Below are 15103 nucleotides of genomic sequence, written 5' to 3' on the forward strand. Positions count from 1 at the left end.
TTTCTCCTTTTTTTTCCTTTTTTTTTTTTTTATGAGAGAGCGAGCACTTGCTTCAGCAGCACCATACTAAAATGTTATGAGAGTGTCAGCAAGTGCACAAGTGGGGGGACAGTCAGAGGGAAAAGGAGAGAGAGAATTTTAAAATCTTAAGCAGTCTCTGTGCCCCAGCACAGAGCCCAATGTGGGGCTTGATCCCATAACCAAGACCCTGAGATCGTGACCTGAGCCAAAAGCCAACCAAGCCACCCAGGTGCCCATGTACATTTCTCCTCGTACAGGTAGATAAGACTTTCTTTAGCACCAAACAAGAGGGGGACGTTCTCCATTAGATTCACCAAACTGCTCTCTGGAGTAACTGTATTGTTTCAGCCTCCCATCAGGGGTGCATGAGAGTAAAGTACCCACTGGCCAGACTCTAGCCAAAATCTGGTCACGTCACACTTAAATGTTTGCCATTCTGGTGGGTACAAAACATACCTCCTTGTGCTTGGTTCCCCTTTTGTGATCACCAGGGATCTTCTAAGATCTGCTAAACTTTCAGGTTAAGGAAGGACATTGAGCCAGAAGAACCCATAGGATGCAGGGGACTTGCAAAAAAAAATCATTTTCTGTATCCACAATGAACATAATTCATATATTCCGTGTTTTTATTGGTTTCATCTATTCAACTTTTTGAAAAAGCAGGTAGCTGAGGGGGACCTGGCTGGTTCAGTCAGTAGAACATCTGAATCTTTTTGTTTTTTAAGATTTTATTTATTTATTCATGAGAGACACACACAGAGAGAGAGAGAGAGGCAGACACACAGGCAGAGGGAGGAGCAGGCTCCATGCAGGGAGCCCAACGTGGAACTCGATCCTGGTACCTCGGGATCACGCCCTGAGCTGAAGGCAGATGCTCAACCACTGAGCCACCCAGGCGTCCCGAGCATCTGAATCTTGACGTTGAGGTTGAAAGATTTAGACCCATGTTGTGTGTAGAGATTGCTTTAAAAAAATGAAGTAGGGGCGCCTGGGTGGCTCAGTTCATTGAGTATCTGATCTTGATCTCAGCTGAAGTCTTGCTCTTAGGGTTGTGAGATCTGCCTCATTGAACCACCTAAGTCTACTTAAAAAAGAAAACCTTAAAAAAAAAAGCGGGTAGATGATTTATCCTTTTTATTTTCATTCTGATTTTGTTGGTTTTGTTTTTAGATCTGGAATTTAAAAAAAGAACAGTGTTGCTTTTTGGACTAGACTTGAAGCTCTAGAACGTCACTGGACAAGTGTAGAGGCCTTAAAGAACTTTCCTAAGAAGCTAATGTATGTTCCAAGCAGACAGATACACTTGGCAGACCATATGCTCAGCTTGTTGGCTCTGCAATAACATCATGGAATCTTTGTTCAGAGTTTGATGGTGCTATTAATACACTGTGACTCACTCCAAGCTCTGCTTCCTGGAATGTTCTTCCCAGGGAGGTGAAGCAATGTTCCTTCCTATAGAAGAATAATCTGTAATCACACTTTCAAAGGTTTGAGTAGATCTTGAAGGTTTAGCAAGAGAGAACAAAAGCTTCCTAAATTATACAAATTTATTTAAACAAATTGCCATCTACACAGAAAGGAGGAGATGCCAGTCATCCCTGCCAGTTATTCAATCTGCAGCTATGTAACAGGTGCACCAGGCTGGCGGCGGGCACGCTGGGCATGTGCCTTCCTTCCTGGGCACACAGGTGGCAGGGAGGCAGGCAGACAGGCCATGAGCTAGTCGTTGAGGGACAGTGGAGAGAGACACCAGAGAGAAAGGGAGACGGTGCAAGGAGGGTGTGGCCAGGGCTTTTCTGAAGGACAGGACAGATCTGGTGAGGCCCCATGCTGCAATTTAGCCTGGTGCAGAGGGACACGGAGACCATTTCGGACAAATTGTTGCTTAATAGGGTCAGGGTTTCTACTTGGGATATGAAAAGTTTTCCCGATAGATGGTGGTGATGGTTGCACAACATTTTGAATGTTCTTAATCCCACTGCGCAGGACACTTTAAAGGGTCAAATGTACGTTATGTATATTTTACCACAACTGAAAAACAAGACGAGGGGCACCTGGGTGGCTCAGTCGGTTAGCCTTTGGCTCAGGTCATGATCCTGGGACCCTGGGATCGAGCCCCAAGTAGGGCTCCCCATCCAGCAGGGAGTCTGCTCCTCCCTCTGCACCCCTGCCCCAGCTCCCTCTCTCAAATAAATAAATAAAATCTTAAAAATAAAAATAGAAAAACAGGATGATCCCAAGCAGAAGGAGTTTGGGTGTGTGAAGTCCTTGATAAAGAGCAGCTGTTAGTTTTGGGTTACTGATCTGTGTTCTGGGGACACCCCCTGCCGCTGGGTCACAGCCATGTGGTGAGGCTCAGCCATTCACACGCTTCGCATGGGCTCTTGACCAGGGAAGCTGGTGCGGGAAGGGGCCGGGTCTGCAGCCGGTGCCCGGGGAGTGAGCGCTGGGAGACGCCGTCTGTCTGTCTGTGCTTCCAGTGCTTACTGGCCGCGTGACCACCCGGCACTCCAGTTCTCTCATCTCCCAAGAGGGATTGATAATGATCCCATCCTCAGAAGATTCCAGACTCGACCGAGAACCCATAGTGATCGTCATTGCAGCTGGCTGGCGGGTGTGCAGGGGCACAGACACCAACTCCTTCTACTTCGTGTATGTTGAAATATAAACATCGTATGTGCCATTTTGACCCCTTTTAAGGGTACAGTCCAGGGTCATTAAGTACATTCCCAGCGCTGTGTGGCCCTCACCGATCCCTCCCCAGGATGTTTTCATCTTCCCACACCAACCTCTGCCCGCGGCGCCAGCCTGGGTCTCTCCATCTGACCACCGTCGGGACCTCAGAGGCCGGCAACCACCCGGCGCTGGTGCTTCGTTACTCGGCATAACATCTTCATCATCTACGGCGTTTATCCATGTTGTACCCGTTTCAGACTTTTTTTTTTTTTTAGGATTTTTATTTATTTACTCATGAGAGACAGAGAGAGGGGCAGAGACATAGGTAGAGGGAGAAGCAGGCTCCCCGCTGAACAGGGAGCCTGACACAGGACTCGATCCCAGGACCCTGAGATCATGACCCAAGTTGAAGGCAGATGCTTAACTGACTGAGCCACCCAGGCGCCCCAAAGCTGTTATTTTTTATTTTTTTATTTTTTTCCCCAAAGCTGTTATTTTTTAAATGTAGAGTGACTATTGGGATCCCACAAAAAATTAAATTATCATACCATCCAGCGATTTCACTTCCACGTATATACTCAGAAGTGAAAGAAAGGACTTGAACAGACATGTGTCCACCTGTGTTTATGGGAACATTACTCACAGCGGCCAAGAGGTAGAAACAACCCAAACGTCCATCGATGGGATGAAGGGGTAGACAACAGGTGGTCCACCCCTATAACGGCATAGTGCTCAGGATTAACAGGGAAGGAAAGTCTGAAATGGGGTGCCTGGGTGGCTCCGTGGGAGCCTCTCTCCCTCTGCCTGTCTTTCTCTCTCTCATGAATAAATAAAATCTTAAAATAAACTTCCAGGGACACACATGGGTGGCTCAGCAGTTGAGCATCTGCCTTCAGCCCAGGGCATGATCCCAGGATCGAGTCCCCACCTTAGGCTCCCTGCAGGGAGCCTGCATCTCCTCCTGCCTGTGTCTCTACTTCTGTGTCTCTCATGAATAAATAAAATCTTTTAAAAAATAAGATAAATAGGGGCGCCTGGGTGGCTCAGTCAGTTGGGTGTCTGCTCAGGTCACGATCTCAGGGTCCTGGGATCCATCCCTGCATCAGGCTCCCTGCTCAGTGAGGAGTCTGCTTCTCCCTCTGCCTCTGGCCTTTTCCCCTACTTGTGTGCTCACTCTTAAATTTTTTAAAAAGTAAAAATACCGGCTTTGAAAAAAAATAACGGCTTTGAGTTAAAATTCATATACGATACAGTTCATCTACTTATTTAAGATTTTATTCATGAGAGACACAGAGAGAGAGACAGACACAGGCAGAAGGAGAAGCAGGCTCCATGCAGGGAGCCCAACGTGGGACTTGATCCCGGGGCTCTGGGATCACGCCCTGGGCCGAAGGCAGATGCCAAACCAGGGGCCCCCAGGCGTCCCTGTCCTTATTTTTTTTAAAGACTTGAGAGCATTTTATGCAACCATCACCACAATCAATTTCAGACCGATCATCTCAAGAAATTCTGTGCCCGTTAGCAGTCACTCCTCACCGCCTCCCTGCATCCCTGGTAACTATGCATCTTCTGTCTCCATGGATTTGCCTGCTCTGGAAATTTCATATAAATGGGATCATACAACAAACCGGTGGCCTTTTGTGACCGGATTTAAAAAAAATATATATTTTATTTACTCATTCATGATAGAGAGGCAGAGACACAGGCAGGGATCACGCCCTGGGCCAAAGGCAGACGCTAAACCACTGAGCCACCCAGGGATCCCCTTGTGACCGGATTTTTTTCACTTAGCATATTGTCGAGTTTCATCGAAAGTGTGGGGTGGATACATCTCTATGGCAAGAACACAGTATTTGGGAGAATACTCCATTGTGCGGATCACCACATTTTGGTTTCTCTGCTCATCTGTTGATGGATGTGTGGGTTGTTCCCAACCTTTGGCTTTTATGAATAATGCTATGAAAATGTGTGCACGCGTTTTTGTGGACGTTTTCATCTCTCCTGGGCAGACGCCTAGTGGTGGAGTCGCTGGACTCCGTGGTAAGTCTATGTTTAATTTTTAGAGGAACTGCCCGACTGTTTTCCAGAAAGGCACCGCTCCACATCCCGGGCGGCCGTGTGGAGTTCCAATTCCTTCACGTCCTCACCAACACTTATTCTCTCTCCCTCTACTGTTGCACATGTTTAGGGAATTGCAAAATAAAAGTTAGAAAAAGATGGAAGAAGTTAGAAACATCGTGTTTGCAAACTGAAGTGCTCTGGCCAATCCATCAACAAATATTTGCCCACCACTGGCCAGATGCTTCGTCCTACATGTTTGGGGTTGTGAACAAAACAGAGAAGCGTCTGTAATTCAAACTCAGGACCAGGCGGATGGGCTCTGCCTTGAACTGCCATCCTAGGAAGCAGAGCCAAGCCTGGCACCTTCATCCCTGCGCTGGGTCCCTGGCAGGTACAGGGAGACCGCCGAGGGGCAGCTGGCGAGCTCTCCCCCTCCACTGGCCTCCCTCTGCAGGTGGGACACGGGCTAGTGCGGAGTAGGGGCCCCGGGGACAAAGATGAGGCCACTCAAGGAACAAGATGGTGGAACCGCCCTACCAGTTCCCGGTAGGACACTTCACTCATGAAGTGGGCACAGGGGATCCCTGGGTGGCACAGCGATTTGGCACCTGCCTTTGGCCCAGGGTGCGATCCTGGAGACCCGGGATCGAGTCCCACGTCGGGCTCCCGGTGCATGGAGCCTGCTTCTCCCTCTGCCTCTCTCTCTGTGTGACTGTCATAAATAAAAATTAAAAAAAAAAAAAAGTGGGCACAGGCCCCAGTCTTTTGAAGAGGCTGCCCACGGGCTACCACCTTCCCACCAGGTGCATTGGTGGCCAGAGGCTCCGCCCGAGGCCATGGCTAACGACCAGTGTCCAGGGTCCGTGGTTACCCACTGTCACCCCCCCAGCTCTCTCCTCACTCGGCCTGTGTAATGGGTCCCATCCGCAGGCCGCATGTCCAGGGTCTCAAGCCTGGTCACGCTCTCTCATCCAGTCTCCTTTGTGGAGATCAGGTCAGCATTATGTCAGCAGGAAGCCCCTCCTAGAAGCTTCCCCAGACCCTGCCTCACCAGCAGAGCCCAGCCTTGCTGTGCTGGTGCCTCAGCGGGAGCCGGCAGGAGGCTCAGGCTGCAGCTTGGTTACACCCAGAAGTGTGTGGTACAGGAGAGCTCCTAGGACAGGAAGGAACGGCTCTGAGAAGAGGAGCGTCCTTGTAAAAGTGGCATCTGTGAAGCCAACTCCTTAGAAAGTGCTAGGACAGCTCCTCCAAGCATCATTTCTAATTTTCAATCCAGGTCAGAGGCGTGGGAGGCCCAGTGACTCGCTCAAGGTCACTTTTGAACACCATTAGACCACCTGCCATATATATATATATACACACATATTTTTTTAGTAATGTCTACGCTCAACGTGGGGCTTGAACTCAAGTCACTTGCTTTTCTGAGCTAGCCAAGTGCCCCCCATGCTTGTTTTCATTTGCTATTTTACACACACCATTAAGATCCACTCAATTTTAAGATCCATCCGTGGATTTTAAGAGTCACGCAGTCATCACTTCATCAGGCTTCTGACTCCCCCCGTTCCCAGATCCCCCTCTTGGCCCTCTGCAGTCAATCCCCACCAGGACTTCTGGCCCTGGGCAACCTATTGCCCACCTCCTGCCTTTCCCAGAACTGTATGAAGATGCAGCTGGGGGTGCCTGGGTGGCTCAGGTGGTGAAGCGCCAGCCTTCAGCTCAGGGGGCTCCCTGCTCAGCGGGGACTCTGCTTCTCTCCTGCTACTCCCCACTGCTCGTTTTCACTCAAGTAACTAAAATTTAAAAACCGGTATCAGAGTATGGAGTTTGTTGGGTCTGTTTCTTCACCACATGCTAACACTTCTGACCAGAATCCAGAGCCAGGAGCTCGCTCTCACGCTCGCATCTCAAATTCCACTCAGCAGTTTTGGTTGTCAACAGGTCCTGCAAAGACCTTTAAAAAATGCTTCTAGGGGCGCCTGGGTGGATCAGGGGTTGAGCGTCTGCCTTTGACTCAGGTCGTGATCCTGGGGTCCTGGGATCAAGTCCCACATTGGGCTCCCTGCATGGAGCCGGTTTCTCCTCCCTCTTCCTGTATCTCTGCCTCCCTCTGTGTCTCTCTCATGAATAAATAAAATCTTTTAAAAAATAAAAATAAAAAATAATGTTTCTATTGGGCAGCCCTGGTGGCTCAGTGCGTGATCCCAGGGTCCCAGGATCGAGTCCCACATCGGGGTCCCTACATGAAGCCTGCTTCTCCCTCTGCCTCTCATGAATAAATAAGATCTTCAAAAGAAAAAAAAAAAAAAAAAGGGTTGGAATCCCTGGGTGGCACAGCGGTTTAGCACTTGCCTTTGGCCCAGGGTGCGATCCTGGAGACTTGGGATCGAATCCCACGTCGGGCTCCCGGTGCATGGAGCCTGCTTCTCCCTCTGCCTATGTCTCTGCCTCTCTCTCTCTGTGACTATCAGAAAAAAAAAAAAAAAAAAGGTGTCTATTCAGTACACTACTATTATAATTTCTTTTTAAGAGAGTGAGCTGGGGGGCAGGTGCAGAGGCAGAGGGAAAGGGGAGAACAAGTAGACTCCCCATTGAGCCTGATTCGGGCCTTGATGTCATGACTGAGGGTCATGACCTGAGCCAAAATCAAGAGGCAGCCACTTAGGCTGCACAAACCAGAGGCCCCCAGATGCTCCTAAATTACTTTGGAAAGATCTGACAACTCTTGGGACGGTGATGGAAGTTCAGGAGGTTTCTGTATGTTGAACTAAGGGCGTTGCTGGAGTCCTGCCTTCTCACCGCAGCTCTGCAGCTGCCTTGCTGGTCGCCTCCCCGCGGAGGGCCCATAGCTGGGAGCCTTCACTCCTATGGTCTGCCCTCCTCAGTGGGACCCCACCAGTTTCGGGAGGGGTGAAGCACCACAAGTTGAGGCTACCATGGCCTCGCGTCAGCTGGCTCCACTCCTCCCCTATGGTGTCTAGTGTCCATCTCTTGGCCTAGATTCCAAGCAGGCTACCTGGGTGATGGCTCCAGATGCACGGTTGGTACGTCGATCCGCTTCAGGTGCTCGGAACTCAGTGGGGAGGTCACTCGCACGGGTCCTCTGTGGATTCCCTCACGGGTCTACGGCAACCTTCAGCATTCTCACTGGACTCCGGGAACACGGAACAAACTTCCCCTTTGCCCTTCTTGGCATTCGTTTTCTGGTAAACCTCACACTTCCTCTTGGGTGGTAGCATGTCTCACTAAGAACGGTAGAAAGACTGGGCTTTGGAAGTGAACCTGGACTCAAACACGACCCCTGAAATGGAAGCAATTCCTGCGGGGCTGAGGAGGGTACCTCTGAGAGGGCTTTACTGATTAACGGATTACCACTCACCAGGCACTCAGGGCCTGCAGAGCGCCAGGGAACCAGCCTCGCCCCCCAGGACACAAGGCTCCCAAGTTCTCTCCCAGCCCGCTCCCCCAGGTTAACACGGTCATGGCTTATATGGGACCTTAGCCTCCAAGTCACCTGCTACTACCCACTTTCCAGGAACATGTTATTTTCGGATTGGCCATTGCTGCCCCTGCCCCAAGCTGGTTGGTTCTTAAAACCTGAGCTCAAGGGGCAGCCTGGGAGGCTCAGCAGTTTGGCGCCTGCTGTCAGCCCAGGGCCTGATCCTGGAGTTCCAGATCAAGTCCCATGTCAGGCTCTCTGCATAGAGCCTGCTTCTCCCTCTGTGTCTGTCTCTCATGACTAAATAAAATCTTTAAAGAAAAAAAAAAAAAACAAAAACACACCTGAGCTCAAGCTCCCCCCACCTCAGCACCTGCTGCTCACAGGAGTCTCAGCCACCCCTCCACAGAGCTCACCTGAGACTCAGTAAAGAACCAGGGAGTAAGGATTTCAGGTGGGATGGCAGTAAGGAGATTTGGTAAAGAACTCAAGATATTCAGGAGGCTGAGGTATTAAGGAACTATATTTAGGACATAAAGCAGATTTTACAAATACTACAAAAAAAGCAGCTTGGACATGAAAACCCTAGGAAGAAAATAATTATCCATGAGAAACTGGAACACAGGACACAGGATGCACGTTGTGGGACGCTCCCCAGTATGCTCACCACCCCGCGGCTGTCACTGGAGCGCACACCGCAAGGTCGCTAATAAGACTTCAAGGTGTCAACGTCCGCCACCTCCCTCATCCCTAACACATGCCAACACTAAAGTTTTTACATCCTGTGGCTGCCCTGTCATCTAGAATGCCCACTTCCCCCCCCCCAAAACAAAACATTTTCACAGAACTTTTTTTAATTTGTTTGTATTTGTTACAACCTCTTAAAGCAGAATGTGACTTGAGCACTACACATTTTCACTCACAAAACTTGTGGAGTTACTTCTTGAACAGCTTTACAACACGCCTAAAGAGGCTTAGAATCTCGCTACTCTAAACAACGCTCTTCTTTGGAAAACAAGCCCTATCCATGGCTACTCCCATCCAGTTGGTTCAGTTTCACTATTAGTTTCTAGAGGCCTGGTACATGCAGTTGAGAACTACAAGGGACAGAAGATTTAAAAAGTAGATCCTAGAAGGTGAAAGTTGTTTTAACCAGTATTTCTTCTTTTACACATCAAGGTACAGCTCAGAACACCTCAGTGACAAAAAAACACTTGGTCTTACTACGGAATCCACACTTGAGACCACACGGCTAACATTAGGTTACGTACACCTTACAACATAGGTTACCTTGTCCGGTTAAAATAAGCCAGCATGGGACTAGGAAAGAAAAACTAGCCGAGCTTTAGTTCCTACACGTCACAGTATCACACTCAAACAAAAAGAAATCTTATCTTCCCCTTAAGTAGCTATATTGTCATGCCTTACAGATTCTTAAAATGTTAACAAAAATAAAGAAAAACATCCTTGAAAATATATTATCAGAGGGAATGAAGATAAAGTATTGAATACATATACAAGTAATTCTCAGGGCAGCACTTAATCGACTTCTTCCATGCGTGACGTGTCGTCATCACCTTCGAGGGGCGGCATCTCCTCACTCACCGCAGCACTGCTATCGTCAGCTGTGGGGTCATCTTCGTCGATACCTGTTTGGACACAAAGCCCTCTCATTGGATTTCTCGAAGCCAGCTAATTAATGAGCCTAACAGCGGGTCTATACCTAACTTCAAAGAGTGAGCAATTCCCTGGGAGTGAAAACCACTTTCATTTTTTAGCCTTTCTGATCAAAAAGCCCTGTAACATCCTTAGGAGAAAACTTTAAGAGGTCACCCAAACCGGATCTGACACCCCCCCAGAATTGTTTCAGGAGCCAAAGGTCACACACCACTGTATCATGGGAAGCTTACCGAGCCCAAGCTTGATCATCCTGTAGATCCTGTTAGCATGTGTCTGGGGATCTTCCAGACTGAAGCCGGAGGACAGGAGAGCGGTTTCATAGAGCAGGATGACCAGATCTTTCACAGACTTGTCGTTCTTGTCGGCCTCTGCCTTCTGCCGTAAGGTCTCGATGATGGAGTGGTCAGGGTTTATCTCCAGGTGTTTCTTTGCTGCCATGTAACCCATGGTGGAGTTGTCTCTTAAGGCTTGGGCCTTCATGATTCTCTCCATATTTGCCGTCCAGCCATATGTGCTTGTGACAATGCAGCACGGGGAGGTCACCAATCGGTTTGACACGACCACCTGTAACCAAAGCATGAGGTGAGAAATGGACCTGGGAAGATTCTGCTGCCCTAACTTCTCATTTTTCAGTACCTCTATCCGCTTTATTAAAATGAAACCTAAGGACTCCAAGTACTGTATTCACGAATCAAGAAACACCACCTACAAACTTAAGAACTTTCTTCCTCCACATCCTAACTCTTCCCAGACCTTAACAAAACTGTAGAGTTTTCTCAAAGTAGAAAAACCTGATTTTCTATTTGTATAGAAATTAAGAAAAACCTATGGAGAAGCTTGGGAAACCCCCACGGGCACTCCACAGAACACCCACCAGCAGGAGACCCAGGCACACTGAAGCACTGTTCTCACACACCTTTTCTACTTTTTTCTCCAAGATGTCCTTCATGATCTTGCACAGATTTTCAAACTTTGTTTTTTTCTCCTCCTGTTTCTTCTTCTCTTCTTCGTCTTCTGGAAGTTCCAAACCCTCTTTGGTGACTGACACCAATGTCTTCCCCTCAAATTCCTTAAGCTGTTGGACACAGTACTCATCGATGGGTTCGATCATATAGATCACTTCCAGGCCATGCTTCCGAAGACGCTCCACAAAGGCAGAGTTTGCTACCTGGTCCTTGGTCTCACCTGAGGTGTAGGTAGAAAGTTACAGAACTTTAATAGGAAGTAGTTTCATTTCCTTTAGACTTGTACTTGGTCTAGCCAGACCTAACCACACAAGGGAGCCCAGCCCACATGGTCCTGCCTAGGCTAGTCCCTACAGGCTGACGTGTAAAAGCACGTGTGTAGAGAGTACACACTCTTACCTCCTAGGAAGTTGGAAGAACAAGCTGATTGTACACCTGTTCTTACCTGTGATGTAATAGATGTGTTTCTGGTTTTCCTTCATTCTAGTGCAATAATCCTTGAGAGAAACCATCTCATCACCAGAAGCCGACGTGTAGTATCGTAACAGCTCTGACAGCTTCTTCCGATTTTGAGAATCTTCATGTATTCCCAGCTAGAAGAGAACATTAACTTTGAATTTTCTCTGCATTGAAAAAAAAAAAATCGCTTAAAATTTGACAAAACACAAGGACAACCACTCCTAAGGATCAAATGTGTTTACACATACCTTGATGTTTTTCGAGAACTGCTCGTAAAACTTTTTGTAGTTCTCTTTGTCTTCAGCCAGTTCGGTGAAAAGTTCCAAGCACTTTTTGACCAAATTTTTTCTGATAACTTTCAAAATTTTGCTTTGCTGCAACATCTCACGGGAAATATTTAGAGGAAGATCTTCAGAGTCCACCACACCTCTAATGAAATCTGAAAAAAAAAACACAAAATCATCCTAAAAATGAAACCTACAAATACATAAATGCAAAAACAAAAAAAAAAAAAACAAAAAACCCAAAGACGATCCCGTGCCCCAAATGCTTGAAACTCAAGTCCAGAAAAGATTCACCACGGGGCGGGACAGAGCCTCCCATCTAGCCACACTTACTCAGATACTCAGGGATCAGCTCTTCGCAGTTATCCATAATGAAAACTCTGCGAACGTACAGCTTAATATTGTTCTTTTTCTTTCTGTTCTCGAATAGGTCAAAGGGAGCACGTCTTGGCACAAAGAGAAGGGCTCTGAACTCCAGCTGTCCTTCAACTGAAAAATGCTGTAAAAATATACACGGGAGGTCATCATCAAGGGACACTGCAACCAACCGCCCCTTGACGGCTACCTTGCCTGACCCCCCACAGGCTCTGTCCCAGAACTTCCAGCACTTTCAGGGACTGGAATGACCAAGCCCTTGGCAGCACCCGCACCCCAACCACCTCAGGCAACCTGGAGGGTAGACTAGGTCTAAAGCACTGGGTGCTCACCTTCACTGCCAAGTGATCTTCCCAGTCATTGGTCAAGCTCTTGTAAAATTCCCCATATTCTTCGTTGGTGATGTCGTCAGGGTTCCTGGTCCAAATAGGCTTGGTTTTGTTCAGCTCTTCCTGGTCAATGTACTTCTCCTTGATCTTCTTCTTTTTCTTCTTGTCTCCATCCTTCTTTTCCTCCTCCTCCTCATCCGAACCAACATCTTCTATTTCAGGTTTGTCATCAGACTCTTTCTCTTCCTTTTCTTTTTCTTCCTCTTTCTCCTCCTTTTCTTCAGCCTCATCGTCACTGACTTCTTTATCACGTTCCTTCTCCACCTTCAAAAGAAAACGCAAAAATCGCATCACCTCTGCATCCTGGAGCTGAAGAACACGCTCTGAATGCAGCGTGGGCACTTACACCAAAGCCCAAAATACCGAAGTAACAAGTATTTAGCAGCCAACATTTAATGTCTCTAAACCACCGTGTGTACATTGACAGAATATTTCTCACTAATCAAGTCAATGCCAAGTTTGAATCTTTCATCCACAGGTCTAATAAGTAATAATTTCAATTCACTAGTTTCAGACTCTACTACACCCCATGTGGACACTCACAAAGAGAGTAATGGGGTAGCCAATGAACTGAGAATGTTTCTTCACAATCTCCTTTATCCTCCTCTCCTCCAGATACTCAGTCTGGTCTTCCTTCAGATGCAGGATAACCTTTGTTCCACGACCCATAGGTTCACCTGTAAAGGGGTAAACGGACTCAATTTCAATCTGAGTGAGCAAATTCAACGTATCTGAGATTAAAAAAAAAAAAAAAACTACAAACTCCACAATCCCGCTCTCCACACACCACATGCAACAATTTCAGAGCAACTTTACCACGTGGGGTTTAGTTATACCGATGTAGATACCAGAGCAGTTCACCTCCTGACCCGACTGCAGAAACCAGAGGCTCCTTGCTACAGTCACGTGCTACGTGCCACCACCCAGCTCACTCCAGGACAGGACGGAGCAAACACGTTTTTGCCAATCCCACAGCATCTCCAGCCCCCCTCCTCCCCGCCCCCACCACCGAGTGACCCGGGAAGCCGTTCTGAAGCGCACCTGTATCCGTCCTAACCGTGAACGACCCTCCAGCCGAAGACTCCCAGGCATACTGCTCGTCGTCGTTATGCTTGGTGATCACCGTCACTTTCTCAGCCACCAGGTAGGCAGAATAAAACCCGACGCCAAACTGGCCAATCATGGAAATATCTGCGCCAGCCTGCAAGGCCTCCATGAACGCCTTGGTCCCCGACTTGGCGATGGTACCCAGGTTATTGATCAGGTCGGCCTTCGTCATGCCAATGCCGGTGTCCACGATGGTCAGGGTTCGATCTTGCTTGTTCGGAATGAGGTTAATGTGCAGCTCCTTCCCAGAATCTAGCTTACTGGGATCGGTCAAGCTCTCGTATCTGATTTTGTCCAAAGCCTATTAAGCAAGCGGCGAGCGGTTGAGTCGGGCGCTCCCGGAGGGGGAGGGGGGGAGGAGGGAGGGGGAGGAAGGGAGGAAGGGAGGAGAGGAGGGCTCCGCCGCAGGCCGCGACCCCCGCTCCCAGGCAGCCCCACTTACGTCGGACGAGTTGGAAATCAGCTCCCGGAGGAAGATCTCCTTGTTCGAGTAGAACGTGTTGATGATGAGGGACATCAACTGGGCGATCTCCGCCTGGAAGGCGAACGTCTCCACCTCCTCCTCCTCCATCGGCTGATCCTGGGTCTGGGTTTCCTCCGGCATCTACAAGGGCCGCGGGGCCGGTTAGGCGCCCCCGTCCCCGTGCCCCCGCCCCCGCCGGGCCCGAGCCGGGGGCCGCCGACAAAGGATGACCTCATTTCCAGCTGCGACAACGAGGGCCGTGCGCACGCCGCCGCCGGGCGCCGCAGGCCCGCGGGGACCCCCCGCCCAGCGCCCCCCCCCCGCCCCCGGCGCCCCCGGAGCTGCGGCCCGGCCGCCCGGGGTCCCGTCCGCGGGGGTCGGGGTCGGGGTCGGGGCCGCAGTAGGCCCGAGGCCTCCCCCGCCGAGCGCTCGGCCGCGCCGCGCCGTCCCCGCGGGGCCCGGAGGCTCCAGGAGGCCCACCCCGCGCCGCGGCCCCCGACCCCGCGGGGCCCGACCCCCGGCGCCCTCCGGGGACCCCCCGGACCGCCCCCTCACCTCGGCTACAGGACCGCACGGGCTCCGCGACGACGCAGCACCAGGACGCAGAAGCAACTGGCGCGCCGCCCCCGCGCTTCCCTTATATAGACGCGGGCCCGCCCGGCGCGCGGAGCCTTTTCCAGAAGCCTCCCGAACCTTCCGGAAGAACCCTCCCCAACCGCCGCCGCGGCCGCGCGCCTGCGCCTGCGCCCTGGCCGCGGCCCCGCCCCTCTCCCGGCCGCGCGCGGGCTCGCCCCGAGCGCCCCACCCCCGACGCCGCCCCGCGCGTCCCCGCGCCGGCCTCAGTGCGCAGGCGCAGCCCGGAACTCTCGCGAAGGTCTCGCGCCTTCCGGGGCCGCCGTCTGCAGCGCGGCTCGCGCCGGGGCCCTGCCCCCACCCCGGCCCTGCGCCGCCAGCGAGGCGCGCGGGCGCTCTGGAGCCTCCCAGGCCCGCCCTCGCTGCTTCCGCCGCGGGAGCGCGGTGCTCCCAGACCGTGTCCCCCACTAGTGTGCACGCTTCGGGGCCCCGCGCGCACGGCCGCCCCAGCACAGTCGGGGGCTGCCCCGGGGAGGGGCAGCGCTGGGAGGGCGGATCCAGGGGCACAGTCGGGGGCTGCACCCGGGGCAGGTGCGGGGCTGGGAGGGCGGATC

General features: G+C 50.7%; 1 protein-coding gene and 1 long non-coding RNA gene across 2 annotated transcripts; both read right to left on the bottom strand.

Moving 5' to 3' along the window:
- Positions 1-4919: 4919 nt before the first annotated feature.
- On the bottom strand, positions 4920-6829 carry LOC119873029. The gene is made up of 2 exons (XR_005363803.1): positions 6395-6829; positions 4920-5470 (listed from the first exon to the last, which is right to left on the bottom strand). It is a non-coding gene; the product is annotated as an uncharacterized LOC119873029 (long non-coding RNA).
- Positions 6830-8699: 1870 nt separating this feature from the next.
- Positions 8700-14628, bottom strand: HSP90AA1 (heat shock protein 90 alpha family class A member 1). Its single transcript, XM_038545759.1, has 11 exons — positions 14472-14628; positions 13896-14057; positions 13388-13754; positions 12890-13023; positions 12290-12610; positions 11916-12081; positions 11547-11737; positions 11285-11432; positions 10791-11059; positions 10105-10438; positions 8700-9843 (listed from the first exon to the last, which is right to left on the bottom strand). Exons 2-11 carry the CDS (start codon positions 14055-14057, stop codon positions 9734-9736), a joined length of 2202 nt encoding a protein of 733 aa, XP_038401687.1. The 5' UTR covers positions 14472-14628; the 3' UTR covers positions 8700-9733.
- Positions 14629-15103: the final 475 nt, after the last annotated feature.

The sequence above is a fragment of the Canis lupus genome, chromosome 8 (assembly GCF_011100685.1).
Source record: "Canis lupus familiaris isolate Mischka breed German Shepherd chromosome 8, alternate assembly UU_Cfam_GSD_1.0, whole genome shotgun sequence".
Lineage (NCBI taxonomy): Eukaryota > Metazoa > Chordata > Mammalia > Carnivora > Canidae > Canis > Canis lupus.